This window comes from Mirounga leonina, unplaced genomic scaffold (genome assembly GCF_011800145.1).
Source record: "Mirounga leonina isolate KUSES-001 unplaced genomic scaffold, KU_Mleo_1.0 Mir_125, whole genome shotgun sequence".
Classification (NCBI taxonomy): Eukaryota; Metazoa; Chordata; class Mammalia; order Carnivora; family Phocidae; genus Mirounga; species Mirounga leonina.
The window spans coordinates 41767841-41793604 of NW_023270305.1; the positions used below are offsets into that span (position 1 = coordinate 41767841).

A 25764-nucleotide genomic window follows, 5' to 3' on the forward strand; every position below is an offset into this window, starting at 1 on the left:
TATAAATTGATGCATTTGATATGAGTAGGGGTTTAAAACACACTTTCACAGTTGGGAGCTCCCCTCTTGCGCTTCTGGCATCACCATGAGAACAATATAACCCAGGGTAGGTATTGTTCCATTAGCTTGGGTTTCAGAAGAAGGCATATGGAACAGACCCAAACCATTTCTTTTTTTTTTTAAGATTTTATTTATTTATTTGACAGAGAGAGAGACAGCGAGAGAGGAAACACAATCAGGGGGAGTGGGAGAGGGAGAAGCAGGCTTCCCACAGAGCAGGGAGCTTGATGCGGGGCTCGATCCCAGGACCCTGGGATCATGACCTGAGCTGAAGGCAGATGCTTAACAGACTGAACCACCCAGGCGCCCCAGACCCAAACCATTTCTGTAGCCTAAAGCTAAACTCCAACTGAATCACAAAACCCATGAGTGAAAAAAGTGAATGTTTGTTGTTACAAAGCACAGAGATTTGTGAGGTTGTTTTCCAGTATCACTGTGGCACTAGGTAACTGACATACAAAGATGTTCTCTGTGATATTTATTAAACTGTAGATTTGGGGGTACGTTTTTATTTTACCTTAAAAATGTATAAGAATTATAATCATCTTAACATATAAATGTACTTGTTTAAATTAAATTCATTCAAAGTTAAATGCTGAACCAAGAAATTTTCTTTATATATTTAGGCATATCCCATCTTTATCTACAGACAGATAACCTTTTTGCATAAAGAGGAAAACTTAAAATAATATTTTCAGTAGACTTGCACACTATTAAATTCTTAAATTAGTAACTTAAAGTTCCCACTCTCACTTGAGGGAAGAATGGGAACTTAATTATTAATTTTCCTGCTACTGGTCTGGAAAAGAAAAAACGTGCTCTATTTTAATGTTATATAGTATAAGCACTACTGAAATACCACTGTCACAGCATATGAACACTCTAGATGTAGACCTTTGGGTAGAGATTGCTAGCTGTTCATCAAAATCTACTTTTTTTTTTCTTTTTTAGATTTTATTTATTTATTTGAGATAGAGCGAGCGAGAGAGAGAGAGCCACAAGCAGAGGGAGGAGCAGGCTTCTCACTGAGCAGGGAGCCTGATGTGGGACTCGATCCCAGGACTCCAGGATTATGACCTGAGCCGAAGGCAAACACTTAACCAACTGAGCCACCCAGGCGCCCCAAAATCTACTTTTTTATCCTCAAAATCACAGCTAAACCATTTCCTAGCTAGGAGAAAGTGATCTGAGCCACTTCCAGGCCTAGCACATGTGCTTCTCCATGTTTTGTCCCTTCTAGTTGACTGTGATGGTGAATCCAAGGTAATTATGGATTCTGTGTTTTAAAGACAGCAGGGCCACAGTCAGCCTGGGTCCCTGGTCATTGTTTTATAAGCAAGAAACAGACTGGTATTGTGTTTGCACTATTACCTGTATTTTCATCTATTTATTATAGTTTGTAACATTTAATATAATATAAAATGGCAATAATTCACCTGCCCACCTAAAACCAGACCTCCATAGTTTTTAAATTCTAAGTATCATGAGATAAAAATAAGTCAACAACAAGCAGCATGAGTCCCACATAAGTTGTTAACTCCTCTAGAAATTAAGGCAAAAATATAATCACACTCCTTTCATAGCTATGTAAATAAAAGATGGATAGAATCATGTGGATCCTAATGTTTAAAATTAAAATTAGGTTTTCTGACTACAAAGACCCCCTCACAAATTTCTGGGATCATTTCCTACAGAAGTTGGTAATATGACCTAAAATGTAATAACATTCTCTTACCATCTGTGCCATGAGGATGAGTAATCTGTTGAACTGAAGATGATGAAGCAAATGTGGTAGGAACTTTGCCCAGCTTCTGGGCACTGGGCTCTGGAATTTCAAGTCCACGATCATCATCATTAATAAAAATCTCAGATGAAAACATGGTTTTTCCTGGACTTTCTGTTGTTATCTGAGTGACTGCATCAGATGACGATTTTCCAGGGAAGGCAGAAAATGGGGTCTTAATCACCTCTGATGGTCTGAACAAAAAAGAGAAAGGACACAGAAGGTAATATCCGTGGCTTATCAAATACTGTAATCTCTTTCCAAAGGTAGATTCGGAATATTTTGTGGAGATACATCAACCTCAAATGGTTAAGTTATTTCAGCATTACCCTTTGCTATCTTAAATACTTACTATAAGGCAATGATGCATGAGTTTACTTTATTCATTTAAAAATCTACTTTAAATTTCAATTTAGAATACTATTATATAATTTAGCTAAGGAAACTACTTTTCAGTCAAAGTAAAAATATAATCATTTTAAAAAATTACTTGAAGTCTACTATAAATTAAGGGACTGCATTAAATGCATAGAGTGTACAAAAATAAATAAGAAATAAAGACTTGCCTCAAGAAGTTTATTGTCAGTGGGAGAACCAGAGGTTTTTAAGATTGTAATTGTGTACTAAGATTTTAGAGAATTAATATTAAGACAGAATAGAGCAAATAAATGATTAAAAAAATGAGAGGAGACAAATCTTTTTTACAGAAGAATTCCAGAAAAATATATGCAGATACCTCCCCATCCAAAGAGATGAACATTAATCTCTCCCTTCTCCCTTGAGTATAGGCTGGACTTATTAATTGGATTCCAAAGAACAGAGTAATAAAAAGGAATAAATAGTTATCTTACAGTGGAGAAACATAACAAACACCATATTAGTCAAGTGATGATGGTTCACATCACCAATATTGTCATGTGGATGTCGCATACTCTCTGCTATGATGTGAAAAGATGGGTATTTCCCTTCTATGGTATTTTTTGCCAAAACCCATAATTCCAGTCTAATCATCCAAAATATTAGCCAAACAAAGATTGACCAATATTCCTCAAAACTGTCAAAATCATGAAAAACAAGGAACGAGGAACTGCCATTGACAAAAGGAGACTAAAGAGATATGACAGCTAACTAAAGGGAATGTGATATACATTGGGTCCTGGAACAAAAAAAAAAGGTTATTGATGAAAAAAATGTGAAATATAAATAAAATCTGGTGTAGTTAATAGTAATGTACAAATGTTGGCTTCTTAATTTTGACAGATGTACATTATGGTAATGTAAGATGTTAACAGGAAAAGCTGGGAGATGGGTATAGGGAACTCTATTATGTTTGTATCTTTTCTGTAGATCTAAAATTACTCAAAAATATGAAGGTATTGAGGCACCTGAGTGGCTCAGTTGGTTAAGCGTCTGACTCTTTTTTTTTTTTTTTTAATAATCATTTTTTTTTTTTATTCATGAGAGACAGAGCGAGAGAGAAAGGCAGAGGGAGAAGCAGGCTCCCAAGGAGCAGGGAGACCGATGCGGGACTCGATCCCAGGACCCTGAGATCATGACCTGAGCCGAAGGCAGACGCTTAACCATCGGAGCCACCCAGGCGCCCAAGCGTGTGACTCTTGATTTCATCTCAGCTCATGATCTCAGGGTCGTGGGATTGAGCCCTGTGCTCAGTGGAGAGTCTGCTTGGGATTCTCTCTCTCCCTCTCCCTTTGCCCCTCCCCCTGCTCACACACACACTCACTCTCTCTCTCAAGTATTTTTTTAAAATAAGAAATAAAAAGTTATTTTTTAAAAAATAGAGTAATATTGTATTATTTTGGAGTAACAGTTATATCACAAAATAGAAGAACTTCTGAATTCCTACCTTCTGCCTACCTTGAAAAGGACAATTAGGAGAAAAGAAAATAATAGACCAATCTCCTTTATGAATCTAAAAGTAAGAATCCTAAACAAAATCCAAAAGAAAATCATAAACAAAATCCAAAACCAAATGGATGTATGTGAATTCTGACTGAGATGGTTTACTCCTGGAATGCAAGGTGAATTAACACTCAAAAATCAATCAATATGATTCACCACATCAATAAAATAAAGGAGAAAATGCTTATGACCATATAAATATAGTCAAATAAACTATTTAATAAAACTCAATAATTCTGTAGCTAAAACCTCATAGCAAAGGGAAACCACAAAAAACTTTAGAGCAACCATCCTATTTATACTGAAATGCAGAAAATGTTCACTTCACTTCACTGTGAGATTAGGAACAAAATAAGAATGCCAATTCTTACCATTTCTGTTCAACTTTAGTAAAGGTCTTAAATGGCATTAGCAGTAAGTCAGAAAAAAGAAATGAGAGATAGAAGGATAAGAAAGGAAGAAATAATACTGCCACTCTTCATATTTGATATAATTAGGCACACAGGAAATCCAAAACAATTTAAACATAACTCACTAGAATATAAATAAGTTTTTAGGAAAGTTGACAGGAGACAAAAATTTTTAAAAATCCACTACATTTTTTGGTATCAGAAAAGTTATGGAAGCATCAGGAAACAATATCATCTAATATACTAGAGGGGCATTTTGGAGATTATGGGCAGGGACAGAGTACAGACAGACATACTCCACTGGGAAAGAGAAATCACCAGAGCTTTTGATGAACTCATGGGCTGGCATGATGGAGTGAAATCTAGCAGAATGCCAAGTCAATTTTTCCCACAGGACATTTTCTTAGTATCAGGATGGTATGGGAGAATGGAAAACTAAGTCAGAAAAGCAGAGTAAAATCTTCATAGTCATGGCACTAATAACAAACGAAGGCCCACTAGACAGAGGGGCCTGTAACAAACATCAGGTCTCCTCCTCAAGACATCTGCCAGATTCTGAACCTGAATAAGGCAGGAAGCTAAATAATTACTGCCCGAGGGAGAGAACTTTCAAACCTGAGGACATATTCCAGACACACAATAAAAAACCCAGAAGTACCATCCCCAAGAAGGGGGCTGAGCCAGGAAAAGTGAAATCACTTGCAATGTTTGAGTTCTTATGAGACAAATGTCCCTTAAGAAAGTATAACTACAATGAATATATAGCTGGGCTCCCCTTACATTTGCCATATTCTAAAGGTGCAAGAGCTGAGAGCTGAAAGAGCTGAACTCAAATATCTGAGATACTAAAGTGAGTATCTCACTGTATTTACCTACTGAAGAGTCAAAGATCTGTCAGGCTTAAAGCATAAATCCAGGGAGGCCAAAGATCAGGAAAAATCAAAAGTATAATGAGTTGGGGCACCTGGGTGGCTCAGTGGGTTAAGCATCTGTCTTCAGCTCAGGTTGGGGATCGAGTTCTGCCTCGGGCTCCCTGCTCAGCGGGGAGCCTGCTTCTCCCTCTCCCTCTGCCGGCTGCTGCCCCTGCTTGTTCTCTCTCTCTTTTTGTCAAATAAATAAAAAATCTTAAAAAAAAAAAAAAGTATAATGAGTCAACTATAGCTCCACCCCAGTGCTGACCCAGTAAAACTCCTGACATGACTGAAGTAATCAGCCACTTTATATGCTCAACAGAGAAAAGGGCAAATCCTCTTGTTGGAAAGTAACAGCATCCTCAGTCCCTATGATTTTTTAAATTCACAACATCCATTGCATAATCAAAAATTACGAAATTTATCAAGCAGAAAAAAGTGACTAAAAATTGAGAGAAAAAAGAGGTAAGAAAAACTGTTTTACAGAGGATTCAGATACTGGAATTAGTGCAGAAAGAAAAACTTTAAAATGATTGTGAATATATTAAGAGATCAAAATACGGGAGATAACAGATCATATAGGGATTCTCAAAAGAAAGTAAGAATCTACTTTTTAGAATCAAATACAGAAAAAATAAAAAAATAACAGGACAGAACCCCAGCAGATCTCAGGAAATACTAAAAAAATTTTTAGGGTCAAATAAAACAATCCAACATAGTACAGAACTATAGAAAAGATGAAGGCACTTAGAGTCTGTGTGTGTGTGTGTATAATACATACAAGTACATATACATATACACACATACATATGCACCTTTTTATATATACTTGTATACTCTATATTTCATATGAAATAAAATAAACAACAACAACTTGTGGTGATTTATAAAAATGTAGAAAATAAATACACGCACAAAAGCAAGAGCAGGCAAATGGAGCTAAACTATTATAAGAGTTTAATTGGGGCACCTGGGTGGCTCAGTCAGTTGAGCAGCCAACTCTTGATTTCAGCTCAAGTATGATCTCAGGATTGTGAGATTGAGCCCTGCATTGGGCTCTGTGCTGAGTGAGGAGCCTGCTTAAGATTCTGTCTCTCTCCCTCTCCCTTTGCCCTTCCCCACCTCCACTCAGGCACACACACTCTCGCTCTCTAAAAAAAAACAAAAACAAAAACAAAAAACTCTTAAAAAAAAGATTTTCTTTATTTGAGAGAGAGAGAGAGAGCAGCAGACTCCCTGCTGAGCTTTGGAAGCTCGACGCCGGGCTTGATCCCAGGACCTTGGTATCATGACCTGAGCTGAAGGCAGATGCTTAACTGACTGAGCCACCCAGGCGCCCCCAAAAAGAGTCCTCATTGCTCATAAAGTAGAAAGAATAATAACTTAAAATGAATTGTAAAGTTAAATATAATCTCTAGAATAATCACTAAAAGAGTAATAGAAAAAAGTACAATAAAAAATCCAACAGAGGGACCTCCTCCCCACTCGTGTGCTCTCTCTCTCGCTGTCTGTCCCTCTCTCAAATAAATAAATAGATCTTAAAAAAAAAAATCCAACAAAAGAGATAACATGAAATAAAAATAATTAAAATAATAAAGGACAGGGAAAACAAATAGAAATAAACAGCAAAATGGCAAACCTTAAAACAATCATTTCAGTAACTATATTAAATATAAATGATCTAAATATCCCAATTAAAATACAAATATCAACAAGGTAAAAATAAATAAAACCAAATTATATGCTATTCACAAGAGATACACTTTAGCATAAGGTGACAGATACACTAAAAGTAGAAGGATAGAAAAAGATACACCAAGGAAATGCTAATCAAAAATAAGCATCCTTTCTCTTTCTCCTCCTCCTACCTTTTTATTCTCCCCTTCCTTTTATCTTTTCTTTCCTGAACAATTAAATTTTAAAGCCATTAGGTGGAGAGAATAAGGTAGGCACCTATATGGGGTAAGGCAAAAGTACCCCAGAGTAAGGTAACAGGAGCCTCATTAGTGTAAGGAGGGTGCCCAAGTAAAAGAGTAGCCTAACACAGGGTATCACAGTCCAATCAGGGCAAGGAGAGAATCTGGAGGTGGCCTGGTATAAAATATCAGAGCCTGATGTGGATGAGAAAGGTTTCCATGGAAAGGCAGGTCCAGCTTGGCATGTGGATTGATCCCAAGCAGAATGAGGAAGGTGTCTCTAGAGTGGGGCACCCTGACGTAGAGTGGAAGATCTGGACCAGAGTACAGAAAACATCTTCATAGAGAGGTAGCCTGGAGTGGGAAGTCAGATCCCCTGTAGGAGAAGGGTAGCATCCAGGGACTGAGGGTGGCCCAGTTTGGGCAGGGTAAGGGAAGGCAATCTGACCTGAGATGCCAGAGCCAGGGTAAGGAGGGTACCTACATAGAGTAACCTAACATCTTGAGTCGGATCCTGAATAGGATAAAGGCACCCAGGCAGAGAGGCCCACTATTGGAAATTAAAAGCCTAAACAGGATGAGGAAGACACCCATGTGAAAGGTAGTCCAACATGGGGAATAAAAGCCTCAAGTGGGTAAGAAAGGTGTCTACATGAATGAGATAAGCATTTTGATGGGGTGGGGGTGGTAAGTCAGAGATCAAGCTGCAGGGAAGTTATGCATGTTGAGGGGTAGTCTAGCATGGAGTGTCAAAGCCCAAGCAGGGTGAGAGGTTCATCCACACAGAAAGGTAGCCTGAGTGGAGAGTCAGAATCCAAGTGGTGAGTCAGAATCCTGGCTGGGGAGAGGATGGCAAGAGAGATGGGACATTAGTTATACAATGAGAGATTGATCAAATAAATAAATACTTAGGCTTTTGATTTCTAATAGCGGGCCTCTCTGCCTGGGTAGAGAGGAATATATAGAGAAGAAATAAATGTAAAATGAGTGCATGTGTGTGTGTGTGTTTATGTGTGTGTCTACACAATGCCACCGAGAGGGCTGGGAACAACCCAATAGAAATGTGTACACCTAGTGCTGAAATCTTGGCTTCTAAATATCTCCTTCCACTAGAAGAAACCAGGCTCCTTGGAGAAACAGCCAATTCCAGAGGATGGAAAACTACAAGAGTCTGAAATGTCTTCTTATGCCAGAAAGCAAAGACAAGTTCAAAAGATAACAGGAGACTGCCACTGGCCATTAAATCAGTGACATTTTCAGAATGAAAACAAATTACAATAGTAACATTGAACACAATAAGAAAATATGATTTTTTAAGATGTAAAATATTTGCAAATCTCACATCCAACAAAAAACATGTATCCAGGATAAATAAAAACTTTAAATTCAATGGTTAAGGGTGCCTGGGTGGCTCAGTTGTTAAGCGACTGCCTTCGGCTCAGGTCATGATCCCGGAGTCCTGGGATTGAGTCCCACGTCGGGCTCCCTGCTCAGCAGGGAGTCTGCTTCTCCCTCTGACCCTACCCCCTCTTGGGCTCTCTCTCTCACTCTCTCTCTCTCTCAAAAAAAAAAAAAAAAAAACTAAAAAAAAAAAATTCAATGGTTAAAAAAACAGTGCAATTAGAAAATGGCAAAACAACTTGAGGGGCACCTGGGTGGCATAGTCAGTTAAGTGTTTACCTTCGGCTCAAGTCATGATCCCAGGGTCCTGGGATTGAGCCCCACATCAGGCTCCCTGCTCAGGGGAGAGTCTGCTTCTCCCTCTCCCTCAGCCCCTCCCCCAGCTCATGCTTTCTCTCTCTCTCAAATAAATAAAAATCTTAAAAAAAAATTGGCAAAACAACTTGAACACACACTTCATCAAAGAAAATACACAGATGGCAAATAAGCACATGAAAAAATGTTCATCATCATTAGCTATTTAGGAAAATGCAAATTAGAATGGGAATGAATCCCCCTACATACTTGTTAGAACGGCTAAAATAAAAAATGTTGAGAGTACCAAATGTTGAGAAGGATGTAGAGTAACTGGATCCCTCATACTTTGCTAGTAGAAATGTAAAATGATACAACCACTGTGAAAACTAGTTTGGAAGTTTCTTATAAAATATTCATATACATACCATATAACACAACAATCACACTCCTGGGCATTTATCCTAGAGCAGAGATTCTCAACCTTGGCATTTCTGACATTTTGAACCAAATTCTTCTTTGTGTGGACTGTCCTGTGTATTCTAGGATATTCATCAGCAGTCCTGATGCCAAAAGAAAATTCTTCCCTAGTTGTGACAATCAAGTGTCTTCTGATATTGCCAAATGTCACCTTGGGGCCAAAATCTCACCTGGTTGAGAATCACTGTCTTAGAGAAATAATTATGTTCATGTAAAAATAAGTACATGAATTTCACAGCAGCTATATTAGTAATAGTAAAAAATTGGTAACAACCAAAATGTCCTTCTACAGGATAAACTGTGATATATTCATACATTAGAATACTACTTAGCAATAAAAAGAAATAACTATTAATACATATAACAACTCAGATGAATCTCCAAGTCATTAGGCTGAGTAAAAAGAGTTAATCCCAAAGGTTACATGCTATACAATTCCATTTATAGAACATTCTCAAAAAGATGAAATCATACAGTAAAGAAACAGATCACTGGTTTCCAGGGGTTAAAGAAGGCAGGGGGCAGGGAGAAGGAGTGTGACTATAAACGGACAGGTACAAGGAATTCCTTTGACAGAACACTTCTGTATCTTGGTTATGGTAGTAGTTACACCAATCTATGTGATTAAATTTCATAGAATTATACACATATACATTTAAAAAAAAACCAACTGTATGCAAAAACTGGTGAAATCTGATGAAAGTTTGTAGTCTAGTTATCTGCATTGTATCAATATCAATTTCCTGGTTTTGATAATGTACTAAAGTTACGTAAGATATTACCAATGGAGAAGTTGAGTGATGGGAACCTGGGACTCTCTAAACTATTTTTGTAATCTCTTGTGAGTCTATATATTTTTAAAGTAAAAAGTGAAGAAAAAAAATAATAGACCCATGAATGAAATAAGAAAGCATGATTTTTTTTTATGATTATTTATTTATTTATTTGAGAGAGAGAGAGAGAGAAACAGCATGAGAGGGGATAGGGTCAGAGGGAGAAGCAGGCTCCCCACTGAGCCGGGAGCCCGATGCGGGACTCGATCCCAGGACTCCGGGATCATGACCTGAGCCGAAGGCAGTCGCTTAACCAACTGAGCTGCCCAGGCGCCCCAAGAAAGCATGATTCTGTATGGATATAATAAACTAAAAATTTGCAAAGGAATGAGATACTCACATAGTTTCAAAGTACCTCCCGCAAAATACGTAATTACAAAGGGAAAAAGAGTAATTTTCAGTGAAGGAACCTAGCAGCCATAACCTTAATTAATGTCATAATTGTCAGCAGGGGAACAAACAAAAATTGTGCAACATCTGATAACATATGATGAGAATTCAATGTCACTTCTGTGATATTTCTAACCCAAACCTAATCATGAGAAACATCAGAGAAACCCAAATTGAAAAACACTCTACAAAGTAAATAATCTGTTATCTTCAAAAGGTCAAGAAAGTCAAGGAAAGACTAAAGAAATGTTCCAGACCAAAGAAAATTAGAGTCATGACAACTAAATGCAACATGTGATTTTGAACTGCCTCCTTTTATTGTAAAAATCCTTACTGGAACAACCAGAAAGTCTGAATACTGAATACTGTCTGTAATGGAGCACTGATTTTCCTGATTTTCATGGCTTTACTGGGGTTATGTAGGATTATGTTCTTTTTATAGGAAATGATACAGTGATGTATCAGCATGTCATGGGGCAGCATGTCAACAACTTACTCCCAAATGGTTAAGGAAAATAAAGGAGATATTAACATAATATTCTCAAATGTTGATTAAACAATCAGAAAAAAATTCAGTAAAAATGAAGATTTCAACATAACACTTGATCAACTGGACCAAACTGACATATACAGATATTACATTAAGGAACTGCAGAATGCATACTCCCTCAACTGCATGTTGATCAAAATAAAAATATACTGTAATGTGAGGCAATTCTAAGAAATTTAAATATGTTGAAATCATTTAGAATATAATCTCAATGACCACAAAAGAATTAACTAGAAGTGAATAATAATTAGAAAGTTCCCATATAATTGGAAATTAAGAAACACATCTCTACATAGCCCATGGAACAACAACAAATTATAACACAAATGAGAAAATATTTAGAGCAAAGATGGTGATGAGAAAGTACATAAAAATCTGTGTATATCAGAAAAGGCTAAATATTAATGAAAATTAATGAATATGAAAAAACTTAAGTATTTATTCTCAGAAATGTAGAAAAAGACCATCAAATTAAAACCCAAAACAGAAGGAAAAAATAAACACATAAGCAGAAACCTTAAAAACAGAGAATATGGGACATCTGGGTGGCTCAGTTGTTAAGTGCCTGCCTTCAGCTTGGGTCATGATCCCAGAGTCCTGGGATCGAGCCCGCGTTGGGCTCCCTGCTCCGCAGGAAGCCTGCTTCTCCCTCTCCCACTCCCCCTGCTTGTGTTCCTTCTCTCGTTATGTCTCTGTGAAATAAATAAATAAAATCTTTAAAAAAAAATAAACAGAAAACACACACTAGAGGATCAACAAAACCCAAACTGCTTAATACCTAGAAAAAGCAATCAAGTAAAAAAAGAGAAAACAAAAATTACCTATATCAGACATAAAAAAGCTAGTATCACTAGAGATTCAGAAATTGAAAGGATAAGAAGATATTATGAAAATATATCAACAAGTTCTGACAAGTTAGAATAGAAGAAAATTCATTGAAAAACACTTTCAAAGCTGACATGAGAAAAAAAAGAAAATCTGCATAGTCATATCCATTAAAGATTGAATCTGTACTAAAAACTCCAGGTCACAATGGCTTCACTGGTGAATTCTGCCAAATATCTAAGAAAGAAAGAATACCAATCTTACCCAAACTCAGAGTATCCTAACATATTTCTGAGGTCAGCCTAATGTTCATACCAAAATCAGACAAAGATATTACAAGAAAGGAAAATTATAGGTGAATATCCCCCATGAACATAGATGTAAAAATCCTAAATAAAATATTAGGCAAATTGTGTCTAGCAACAAAGGCTAATATTTCAAAAATGGTGCTGGAATATCTAAGAAAATGATTCTCAATTACATAAATTACAGAAGGAAAACTTTCCTCTTCCAATAGAGGAGGTTTGGTCCCCTCTGTACTAAGCCACCTGCAACTGACACAAAGTAGTCACAGGCAATATATAGAAGAGAGGACTAAATTAAGCTCCTACTTTCTGTCCTGAGAGTCAGGAAAAGGGAGCTCAAGGAGAAACTGTAAAGAGAAAAGCAACTCCTTAACATATGTTTATAAACTCCTGGGCCTATCCCTGAGCCATTTGTGTGTGTGGATCTGAACCTAAACAGCATACCTACACTTTGAGCACAGAAGTATGAGACAGACTACTACCCAAATCTCAGACTGGCCACTGGTACACACACATGCAGGTCAGATCTGAACAGCAGTGCAAAAGCTCTGAAAACTGAACTCACATGGAACTATAACCCACAGAAGGTGGGTTAGAATTTGTAATATGAATGTGAATGGGTTGATTGCCTGGTAAAATAAGGGTATAGAAGAAAAAGAAAAAAACAACAACGAAGAAATGTCAGCAGTGTGTTGACTAGATACTGTAATGTTAAATTCAAGAGAAAAGCATATATACACTGAACTCAAGTTGGAGAATTCTGAAACTATCTAATTTATATACTAAGGTAAATATATTATAGATAATGAGAGCCAGGTTTATCAAAAGGCTTGAATCAACCCAGTGCTCTAGATCAGCTGAAGGTATCAATATTGACTAGAGGTTTAAAAAATACTTACATATACAGATATACACAAACACATACACACACACTGACAGAGATGGGAATAAGTAGAGAAGTAGGCATATGCATGAATTAATATACATACATATAATTCTTAGCTTGGTTAACTGCTAGAAGAAGTGACATCCTAGTAACAATGAGCTAACCTGGTCAAAGTATGGTACTGAAGTCCCTTATTATTATTGTTTTGTTTTCTATTTCTCCTTTCTGATATGTTTAGTAATTGCTTAATACACTTAAATGCTCCAATGTTGGGTATGCATATATTTACAACTATTATATCATATTGATGAACTGTCCCCTTTATTATTATATAATGGTCTTCCTTGTCTCTTGTTACTGCTTTTGGCTTAATGTCTATTTTGTCTGTATAAATACAGCTACTCCTGCTCTCTTTTGGTTACCACCTGTATGGAGTATCTTTTTCCATTTCTTCACTTTAAACTTTTGTGTCTTTAAGCTAATGAGTCTCTTATAGGCAGCATATAGTTGTGTGTTTTTATTCATCCAGTCACTCTATGTCTTTTAATTGGAGAATTCAATCCATTCATATTTAGAGTAATTATTGATAGTTAAGGACTTACTAATGCCATCTCATTTGTTTTCTGGCTGTTTTGTAGTTTCCTTGTTTCTTTCTTCCACTCTTGCTGCCTTCTTTTGTGAATTGTTGATTTCCTAAGATTATGTTCTGATTCCCTTCTATTTTTCATGAATCTACTGTATGTTTTTGCCTTGGAGTTACCATGAGGCTTATATAAAACTTCTTATAGCTATAACAACCTATTTTGTATAGTAACAACTTTGATCACATACAAAAACACTACCATTTTACTCCCTGCACGTTATGTTTTTAAATGCCCTAAATTTAACAATGGACAGATCTTCTAGGCAGGAAAATCAACATGGAAATGTTGGACTTGAACTATAATTTAGACCAAATGGACTTTAACAGACATAGAGAATATTCCATCCAACAGCTCCTGAATACACATTCTTATTAAGCACACACAGAACATTTTGCAGGACAGGTCATATGATAGGCCACAAAACAAGTCTTAGATTTAAGAGGACTGAAGTCATACCTAGTACCTTTCCCAACCAAATATGAAACTAGAAATCAATACCAGTAGGAAAGCAGGAAATTTTACAAATATGTGGAAATTAAACAACAGAGTCCTGAACAACCAATGTGTTAAAGAAAAAAAAAATCAAAAGAGAAAGCAAAAAAAAATCTTGAAACAAATGAAAATGGATACACAACATACAAAAATCAATGGGATGAAGCAAAAGCAGTTCAAAGAGGGAAATTTATGGTGATGAATGCCTATATTAAAAAAAAAGAAAGGTCTTGAGGTGCCTGGTTGGCTCAGTCAGTTAAGCGTCTGACTCAGGTCATGGTCATGATCTCAGGGTTGTGAGATGGAGCCCCATGTCGGGCTCCGTGCCGGGCATGAAGACTGCTTAAGATTCTCTCTCCCCATTTCCCTCTGCCCCTCCCTCCTGCTCATGTACACTCTCTCTCTCTCTCAAAAAGAAAGAAAATAATAGAAAAGAAAAGGAGAGAAGACATTACAGTTGATACCACAGAAATACACAGAATCATGAGACTATTATGAACAATTATATGCCAACAAATTGGAGAACCTAGGGAAAAAAAAGGATAAATTCCTAGAAACATACAACTTCCCAAGACTGAATCATGAAGAAATAGAAAACATGAACAGACCAATAATGAGTAAGGAGACTGAATAGTAATCAAAAACCTCCAAACAAAAAAAAAGTCCAGGACCAGAAGGTTTTACTGGTGAATTCTACCAAACATTTAAAGAAGAAATAACACCAATCTTCATGAAACTCATCCAAAAATTGAAGAGGAAGGAACACTTCCAAATTCATTTTACAAGGTGAGCATTACCCTGATCCAAAACCAGATAAGGACATTTCTAGAAAACTGCAAACCACTATCTCTGAATGCAGACACAAAAATCCCCAACAAAATATTAGCAAATCAAATTCAACAGTACATTTCAAGAATCCTACACTATGATCAGTTCAGATTTATCCCTGGGAGGCAAGGACAGTTCAACATATGCAAATCAACAAATGTGATATACAACATTAAAAAGTGAAAGATAAAAATCAAGAAAAAGCATTTGACAAAACACAACATTCATTCATGATAAAAACTATCAACAAATTGGGTACCTCAACATATGACAAACCCTCAGCTTATATCATCCTCAGTGGTGATTGGTTAAAAGTTTCCCTTTAATATCAAGAACAAGATAAAAGTGCCCAGTCTCACCATTCTTATTTAACATAGTACTGGAAGTCCTAGCCAGAGCAACCAGGAAAGAAAAAGGAGTAAAAGGCATCCAAATCAGAGAAGAAGTAACACTGTCTTTGTTTACAAATGATATAATCTTATATATGGAAAATCTTAAATACTTCACCAATGATTAGTATTTCTATACACTAGCCAGCACCAGGCTCCTTGGTCAGCAGAGAGTCTGCTTCTCCCTCTCCCTCTGCCTGCCGCTCTGCCTTCTTGTGCTCTCTCTCTCTGTCAAGTAAATAAATAAAATCTTTAAAAAAATAAAAATAAATAAAAAATAAAAACATACAGCTGTTATCAACAGAGTTTAAAGAACTAAGCCTAGATGACTTTAATTGGAAATATTTGCTTAAAAAAACAAGTCATTTAGTTTTAGAGTGTTTCTATACACTAATGACAAGATATCTGAAAAAAAAAATTAGAAAACAATCCAAATTTACACTAGTATCAAAAACAATAAAATACCTAGGAACAAATTTAATCAAGGACATGAAAGATTTGTACCCTGACAACTACAAGACTTTGATGACAGAAATTGAGGAAGACACAAAAAAATGGAAAGATGTCCTATGTTCATGCACCAGAAGAATTAATATTGTTAAAAAGTCCACATTACCCAAAGCCACCTACAGAGTCAATGCAATCCCCATCAACACTCGCTGACATTTTTCAGACAAAGAGAAAAAAAAGTCTTAAATTTGTATGGAGCCATAAAAGACCCCAAACAGCCAAAGAAATTCTGAGTAAGAACAAAACTGGAGGCATCACACTTCCAGATTTTAAACTACACTACAAAGTTACAGTAATCAGAACAGCATGGTACTAGCATTAAAATAGAAACAGACAAATGAACCAAACAGAGAGCACAGAAATATTTCCCTGCACATACAGTCAACTAATATTTGACAAGGGATCCAAGAATAATCAATGAGGAAAAGATAGCCTCTTTAATAAATAGTCCTGTAAAAACTGAATAACCATGTGCAGAAAAACGAACTTGGACCCCTATTCTTATACCATTCACAAAAGTTAACTTGAAATGGGTTGAGTTAAACATAAAACCTGAAAATTCCTAGAGAAAAACATATGGGAGAAACTCCTTGACATTGATCGTGGCAATGACTTTTTTTAATGTGACAGCAAAGGCACAAGCAACAAAAATAAAACTCAATAGGTGGGACTGTATCAACCAAAAATCTTCTGTACATCAAAAGAGACAATCAACAAAATAAAAAGGCAACCTACAGAATGGGAGAAAATATTTGTAAACCATGGATCTGATATGGGATTAATATCCAAAAAGATAAAGAACTCTTAGAACTCAGTAACAAAGAACAAACAAGTTGACACCCCCAAAATGAATCCAATTAAACAATGGGCTGAACACATGAACAGACATTTTTCCAAAAACCACCTATGGATGGCCAACAGACACATGAAAAGATGCTCAACATCACTGATTATCAGGGAAATGCAAGCCAAAACTACAATGAGAGATCACCTCACACCTGTCAGAATGGCTAACGTGAACAACACAAGAAACAACAGATGTTGTTGAGGATGTGGAGAAAGGGGAACCCTCTTACACTGTTGGTGACAATGCAAACTGGTGCAGCCACTGTGGAAAATCATATGAAAGTTCCTCAAAAAGTGAAAAATAGAACTACCCTACCATCCAGCAATTGTATTACTGGGTATTTACCCCCCAAAATAAAAACACTAATTCAAAGGGATACATGCACCCTGATGTTTATAGCAGCATTATCTACAATACCCAAATTAGGGAAACAGCCCAAGTGTCCATCAATTGATGAATGGATAAAGAACATGTGGTATACATACATACAATAGAATATTACTCAGCCATAAAAAGAATGAAATCTTGACATTTGCAACAACATGGATGGAACTAGAGAGTATTATACATAAGTTAGTCATAGAAAGACAAATACCAGTTGATCTCACTCATATGTGGAATTTAAGAAACAAAACAAATGAGCAAAGGGGGGAAAAAAGGCAAACCAAGAAACAGACTTTTAACTATAGAGAACTGATGGTTGCCAGGTGGGTGGAGGTAATGGGTTGGGTAGGTTAGGGAAATTGGGAAGTGCAATTGTGATGAGCACCAGGTGTTGTACGGAGGCGCTGAATCACTATTTTGTATACCTGAAACTGATATCGCACTGTATGTTAACTAACTGGAATTCAAATAAAAACTTAAAAAATAAAACTGGGCAGAGGAATTGAACAGACATTTTTCCAAAGAAGACATACAAATGGCCAACGGGTACATGAAAAGGTGCTCAACATCACTAATCATCAGGGAAATGCAAACCTCTAGCTCCATGAAATCCATGAGATATATCACCTGACACCTGTTAGAATGGCCATTACCAAAAAGACAAGAGAGCCTGGGTGGCTCAGTCGGTTAAGTGTCTGCCTTTACCTCAGGTCCTGATCCTAGAGTCCTGGGATTAAGCCCCGCATAGGGCTCCCTGCTTCATGGGGAGTCTGCTTCTCCCTTTCCTTCTGCCCTTCCCCACAGCTTGTGCTCTCTCTCTCTCAAATAAATAAATAAAATCTTAAAAAAAAAAAAGACAAGAAATAAATGTTGTTGAGGATACAGAATGAAGGTAACCCTTGTGCACTACTGGTTGATGGGAATGTAATTGATATAGCCACTATGGAAAACAGTATGGAGAGTCTTCAAAAACTTAAAAACAGAACTACCATATGAGCCAGCAATCTCACTTCTGGGTATATATTCAAAGGAAATGAAAACAGAATATTGAAGAGAGATCTACACTCCCATGTCATTATTCATAATAGCCAAGATATGGAAACAACCTAAGTGTCCATCAATATATGAAGGGATAAAGAAGTGATATTTATACATATCTATATCTATATAATATTATCCATTCATATATATATGTACATATATATATAATATTATATTATTCAGCCATTAGAAGGAAATCCTGTCATTTGAAACAACATACATAGATGGACCTTAAGGGCATTATGCTAAATGAAAAAAGTTAGACAGAGAAAGACAAAAACTGTATGATATATATGTGGAATATAAAACAGCCAAACTCATGGAAACAGAAAGTAGAAGGGTAGTTATCAGGGACTGGAGGGTGAGAGAAATGGGGAGATTGTGGTCAAAGGGTATGGAATTCCAACCAGAAGATGAAGATGTTCTGGGGATCTATGCACAGCATTGTAATGATAGCTAACAATAATACCATACACTTGAAAGTTGCTAAAAGAGAAGATCTTAAACGCTCTCACCACAAAAAGTAGAGGCAATTACGTGACAGGGCAGAGGTATTAGCTAATGCTATAGTGGTAATTATTTTGCAATACATGAGTCTATCAAATCAACACACTACAAACCTTAGTAAACTTACACAATGTTTTATGTCAATTATGTCTCAAAAAAGCTAGAAAAAAATAAAAATAAATCCTTTTTTCAAGAAAGAAAAAAGAAAGGAAAGGAAAGGTAAAAGAAGGAAGCGAGGGAGGGGGAAGGGAGGAAGGGAAACAGAAAACAAGGTTTCTTGGGAGAAATGGTTGATGGGGCAGCAGAGCAGGCTAGTGCAGGGTATGGGAGCCAACATGAAAGTGTTCTCAATAGCTAAAACTGGAATAATTTGAGGAGTATTAGATTATAATCCAAAGAATGAAATAAATGCCCCTGTATCCATACTGATGTACATGAATAAAGGAATAAATAAATGGGGAAGGAACAACAGCTCCTGCTTACAGAAAAATTCCACTTAATAGGAATGAAAGAAATATAAAAACTCCATTAGAATACTATAGTAATAATTGCTACAGGCAAGATCCAGTGATGGATGCTAAAATAAGTGATCAAAGTTTAAGCAGAAACAGGATGTTTACATAGTCTACCAGTTTCTCCCTCAAATATCTAGTATTTACAAAGGAAAAACAGTAACTGTACTGTGGAGAATCTTGGTAGACACCACTGTAGTCAAGTGATCAAGGTTAACATCGCCAGTAATGCATATCAACTTAATGTGCTCCCTAATGAGATGCATTGAAAATGCATAACCTCAATATACTCCTGAGACATCAGGGAAAACTAAATAAAAACTTTCTCCAAAACAACTAATCATTTCTCTTCAAAGTGTTGATGTCATAAAAAACAAGGACAGCCATAGACTGGAGGAAATAAAGTAGACATGACAACTAAAACACAAGGTAGAATCGTGGTGGGATCTTCGGTTGGATCTGAAGCAAAAAAGTTTCAATTGTGGAAAAATCAGGTGAAATCCAAATCAGTCTATATCTTAGTTATAATTTTATATGAAGGATAATTTCTTAGTTTTGGTAAATGTGTTATGGTAAGATGTTAACATAAAGGAATCTTTGGTAAAGGACATATTGGTAACCTCTAAGATATTCTCCAATGATCTCTGATTCCTGGTATTCACACCCTTGTGTGACCCCTAATTCTTGAGGAAATAGTGATTCATTTCTACTGAAGAGAAAGTGGCAGAAGTGGTGAGATTCACTTAGAAAGTTAGGCTACAAAGACTATGACGTTTGTCTTGGGTATCCTTGTTCTCTCACATGCTCACTCTGGGGGACATTTAGCTGTTACATTTGATCTATGCACAGCATTGTAATGACAGCTAACAATAATATCATACGCTTGAAAGTTGTTAAAAGAGAAGATCTTAAACGTTCTCACCACAAAAAGTAAAGGCAATTATGTGACAGGGCACATCTGCCTTATGGAAGGAAGGGAAGATGTCTCTGGCCAATAGCCATGTGAACAAGCTTGGAAACATACCCTCTCAATCAAGCCTTGATATGGGACTACAGCTGCAGGCAACACCTTGTTTGCAACCTTGTAAGAGACCCTGAGCTGAAAGCACCCAGCTAAGCCTCACTTAGGTTTCTGACTCACAGAAACCCAAATTAACATTGGGATAATATTGTTTTAAGCTGCTACATTTCGGAGTAGCATGTTACACAGCAATAAATAATTAATACAAGGACTATTCCTACTATTTTTGTAACACCTCTGTAAATTTAAAATAATCTCAACATAAAAAAGCTTTAAAATACTTAATATTTTGTTTTTTATTTTTTAAAGATTTTATTTATTTATTTGAGAGAGAGAGCACGAGAGGGCGGAGGGTCAGAGGGAGAAGCAGACTCCCTGCTGAGCGGAGAGCCCAGTGCAGGGCTTGATCCTGAGACTCCGGGATCATGACCCAAGCCGAAGGCAGATGCTTAACCGACTGAGTCACCCAGGCACCCCTTGAATTACTATGGACTCTGGAGTCAAACAAACCTAGATTCAAATGCCACCTCTTAACACTTAATAATAGCCATGTGATGTTGGGCAAAACATTTAATTTCTCTAAGTATTAGGATTTTAAAATTCTGATGATTATACTAAGTATAAAATGGTATCTGCATCTACTATAACAGATGGCATTTAGTACATTGCAGACAAATGGCATTATTATTAGTTCATATTTATAGTCATCTATTATTTTCTTCTCATTCAAGGAATTCAACTCTAATTCTGTATTATAATACTGAAAGCAGAGACTGACCCTATTTTTTAGGCCCAATCCAATTCTCAACCACTAAGTTTTAGAGCTATAAGGGACCGTGCAGCTTTTCAAGCCTTTCCTCCCACCATCATCCACATAGGAGTACCAAAGATATTAAATGACTTGTCCAGGAGGATAGCTGACTGAGGAGCTGAAAGGAGGGCTCAAGATTCAGGGAGACACTACCATGCAGTGAACGAGCTCTTGCTTTAAACAGATTGCACGAGAATGCCCATTCTCTTGCTTACAAACAGCATTATGTGTGGGGGCACCTGGGTGGCTCGGTTGAGCATTTGACTCTTGGTTTCAGCTCAGGACGTGATCTCAGGGTTGTGAGATTGAGCCCCTGTCAGGCTCCATGCTCAGCAGGAAGCCTGCTTGAGATTCTCTCTCCCTCTGCCCCCCACACCCTCAATAAAATAAATAAATAAATCTTAAAAAAAAAACAAAACCAAAAACAAAAGAGCATTATGTGAGACAATGCTGTCTGCTGACAAAGTAGCAGTATCAGTGTCTCAGCTTCCCAGAGGGTAATAAGGATATCACCACCTACGTCATAGGGTTATCATAAGCATTAAATGAGATAACATATATAAGTCCCTCACTGCCATAACTACCACATGTGGATGCTGAATAAACGTTTTTTTCCCTTCCTTCTTTCCAAGCCCAGGGCTCTTCACTACCATATACTGCTTTCTGAACTACAAGGTGGAACGTGAAACACACACGGTAATTCTGTTTTAGCTGTATTTTAAAGGATTCAAAATGTAAAACTGAATTAATGATAGTCTTAAAATAAGGCTGAATAGTATAAAACTAATGCATACAGTCCTGACCTGGGTTTCCTTTCCTATAATACACTGTAAAATGGGGCATCACATTAGAGAGCACATTATATTGACATGCATTACCAGTGAGGTTAGCCTTGATAACTTGGCTAAAGTGATACCTGTCAGGATTCTCTGCTGGAAAGTTACCTTTTTTTCATTGTAAATACTAAATATTTGAGGAGAATCATGAAATGGAAACTAAGAGAGAAAGGAGAGAGAGAGAACATGAGCAAACAAGCAAGAGAGTGAGCACGTGCACACAACCCAAATCCTGGTCTTCAGTGTATTTCCAACACAATAAACAATTAGTAAATTGTACCATGGGATGATCAAAGACTCTTCCCAAAGTAATTCAATGTTTTGATATACTCGGTGCCAAGTCTTGTCAAAAGCCCTCTGAAATTATAAATACATTACTTTCAGATGTTCTCTCTTACTTAGGCATTTATGCCTTGAAAGACTTCTGGAATACTGGTTAGATACAACCTCCCATAAGAGAAATCGTACTGCTTTTCCCCCAAGACCTTACATTTGCGTAAGTATTTAAAACCTTTTATCACAAATTCCATCAGCTTGCTTGTCATCACATTGAGACTCACCGATCTGCAGATACCGGAGTCCCTTCTGGACTGGAATATCCTTCCAAATCTGAAATGTTCACTTGTGTTTGCCTTGAGGTTACTATCTGGCTATTCTGAAAAAGTATGTTTTTCAAGTCCTGAGAAATAGTATTACTATCTGGAAGAGGAGACTGTACAACTTGGAAGTCCGGTGAAGATTTAGGTCCTAGAAAACCTAAAGATTCTTGATTCTGTGCTACAGGTTTACCGGTCAATAATTTGGAGGTTGGTTCCAATGATCTTGAAGATAGAGTCTGTAGGTCAGAGTTAAACTCACTATTCATCCTTGTTTTAGAAGCAGGATCCAGTGAGTGAAATCTTTTATCTAAGGTTCCACTATCCACCTTGGAAGGAGTCTTGGGATAAAGAGTTATATGAACACAGGAAAGTGCTTTTCTATTTGAGGGTGGAGTAGATGCAGATGTTACTAATGTACACTGATTTGGGGCTGAGTGGGAGACCACGTTATCGAACTTGGCTTCAACATTTATCATATTGGAAATGTATGATTTAAACTTATGTTGGTTATTCTTTTCTACTACATAATCCTGACCTGGAGGAAGAGGGGAATGGTATTTTCCCATGTGATCTACATCTGGGGCTTTGCTTTGTTCAAAGAGCTGACGTTGTTCAAGAAAAATGGAAGAAGGAAGGTCTGAAGCTATATAATCCTGACCTTGAGGAAAGGGAGAGTGGTTTTCTCTCATCTGATGATCTAAATGTGGGGCTTTGCTTTGTTCAAAGAGTTCTCGTTTTTCAAGAAAAATGTGACAAGGAAGGTTTGGAGCTACATAATCCTGATGTTGAGGAGGGGGAGAATGGTATTTTCTCACATGGTGATCTGCATGTGAGGCTTTGCTTGGTTCAAAGAGCTCTCGTTGTTCAAGAATAATGTGCGAAGCAAGATCTGGAGTTATAGTTACATTCTTCTCTTTTACTCCTAGTGTGGAACTTGGTCTGCTCATGCTAATGAAGGTATGGTTATCAGAAAAATGAACTTCCTTGACATTGCTACACTTTGCACTGGTACTGGGCTCAGAATCACTGCCTTTAAAATCTAATCTTTCTAAGAGTTTTTCTTCTTGCTGAGAATGTTCAACAGATAATTTTTGGCTTTGCCTACTGCCTTCTGCTAAAATAGTCACAGCTTTATCTGGTGAATGACTAACAATTTTAAATGATGAAGGGGAAGAGGTTCTCTGTTCTAGATCTCTGGGAGGATTTTGCTCTTCAGTGAAATGAGAATTAAATACCCCCACAGATGCTCCAGTACACTGGCTACCTTCAGTAACACCAACCTTAAGAACAGAGGAATCTGAAAAGCATTTAGAATGTCGGTGAGATGAAAAAGTGATGGAAGTAGTAAACTTTTTCATGGATTCTGGGGGCAGCATTTGTGATGAAGAATGACAATCCATTTCTTCAGGTGGCACACAAGCAGGTTCTACTAATTCTGACAGCCAAGGGTCTATCTTTTCATGGAATGGCATTCGAAGACCCTGGCTAATTCTGAAGTCATCAGTTGTAAAGTTTTGAAATGGGGAATGACTTCGTAACTGTAAGGAATTCCAAACTTTGAAATGGGGGTTACTCTGGTCTAGAGATTTGGAAAGGTCGATGTGTCTGGTTCTCCATGATGATGGACTCCGTTGTCCTCTGATCATTTCTGAGGGGTCAGCAGATCTGAAAACACAAGGGTGACTATCCAATTGTGGTTGTTCAGCAGTTAGGGTCCTGAAACATCCTTTTTCATGGCTCTCAATAATAATGTGACTACATACAGCTTCTGGCTTGTATCCTATTCCCCGTGGACTCCGTAAACCCTAGAAGACACAAACAAGTTCTTACTGTAGTCCAAATAATTATATAAAAACCAGTTTTATAATCCAGGCTAAGAATTGACCACAAAGGTCCTGTTGATCTTTTACAATAAAACAGATAAGAACATAACAAAAAGGACAGTTAATTATAGGATAAAATGGCTCATGATAACTAAGACCACACAGTTAATTTCTTCTAAAAATGTTTCACTAAACTAACAAAAATAAAGACTACTTTGGTCTGCCAGTATTCTCACCCTTTTTCTTTTAGTAACAGAGGTTCCTTACCCTAACCTTTGCTGGTCACATGGCCACAAAGCTGGAGACCTTTCCAGGTTCCTTTGTACCTAGGTGTGACCATATGACTAGGTTTAGGCCAATGGGTTATGAGCAAAAGCAGTAAGTATAAGTTCTGCTTCCTGTCCTTAGAAAATCAAATTCTTGACCTCTATGTTCCCCTACTACCAGAAGCCATGTGTAAAAATGGCTTAGCTGCCAAGCCTGCTTGGGTCTTTGGATAACTTCAAGGAACAGAGCTCCCTTTCCTGCCTTAGACTACAATAAAAAAGAAAAATAAAATTCTACCATATTTGAGCCATTGTATTTTGGGGTCTCTCTGTTATAGAAGCTTGGCCTATACCCTAATATTTTACCAATCATTGTGATGAAGAATGACAGAAAGGAATATTCCAAAGAATAGGAAAAAGAATGAGTACTTCTTCCTGGGGTAATGGATCAGAACCTAAAGCTACCATAAATATAAAACTTCTTTGAGATTTCTGTTTTACCTATTTGATGATAATAGCCACATTCGATTTCAAATAAAAATACCTAAAATTATGCTATCACTTCTGATGTAATAGAGTAGTTGTACTTTCTCCTATTTGTCTGATAAGTATAACTAAAAGTCCTAGACATTATATATAAAACATAAGAATTATCTGAAAGATCTAGAGAAGGCAGGCTGGCTAGGGATTTTGGGACCTGAGGAATGATATGGTAGTGAAATCCCTGGGTTTTCATTTTACCTCATATATTCCAGATCTGGGAGCTAAAGAAGCCAGCAACACAGGAAAAAAGGGCATAGACAAAGGCTCTAATAAAAACCCACTCTCATTAGCTAAAAAAAACAAAACAAAACAGTAAAAGTGAAGTCTAGCAAGACAGAAAACTTTTAGACCATAACTGCTCTATTCCAGCCAAACACCACAGGAAAAAAAAAAACTGCTTTTCTCATATCAGCAAAGGCTAAATGAGGAGCCTAAACCTCTACCCTTGCTAAATGATTACAAGACACCCCAACATCCAAGCCACGGTATTAGAGATGGCCAAGCAGGGGCCCAGGACTTATTTTTGCCCTTGATGGTTGGTAAGGAGCTACCCCTTGCTGTGGTATCAGTGGAGACCACATAGGGAAAGTGGACTTTTCTCATTTAGCAGCAGTGATGGGGCCCCCGTCTCTCCCAGCTATAGGCCGGAAGAAAATTTTGTAAACCTCATATCCAATAAAAGACTTGTATCTAACATACATACAGATGTCCCAAACCTTAACAGCTTAAAAAAAAATAAAGACAACC

The 25764-nt window shown here is 37.1% G+C and overlaps 1 protein-coding gene across 3 annotated transcripts in view; it reads right to left on the reverse strand.

Moving 5' to 3' along the window:
- The window catches only part of ALMS1 (ALMS1 centrosome and basal body associated protein), a 213235-nt gene that overhangs the window by 79183 nt on the left and 108288 nt on the right, over window positions 1-25764 (reverse strand). For all 3 annotated transcript variants that reach the window (XR_004678529.1, XM_035001297.1, XM_035001296.1), the window contains 2 exons: window positions 22347-24190; window positions 1796-2037 (listed from right to left, as the gene is read on the reverse strand). Coding sequence is in view for 2 of the 3 variants with exons in the window: in XM_035001297.1 (XP_034857188.1) it covers window positions 1796-2037; window positions 22347-24190 (2086 nt within the window). In the remaining variant the exon portion in view is untranslated. The remainder of the gene's footprint in view (window positions 1-1795; window positions 2038-22346; window positions 24191-25764) is intronic.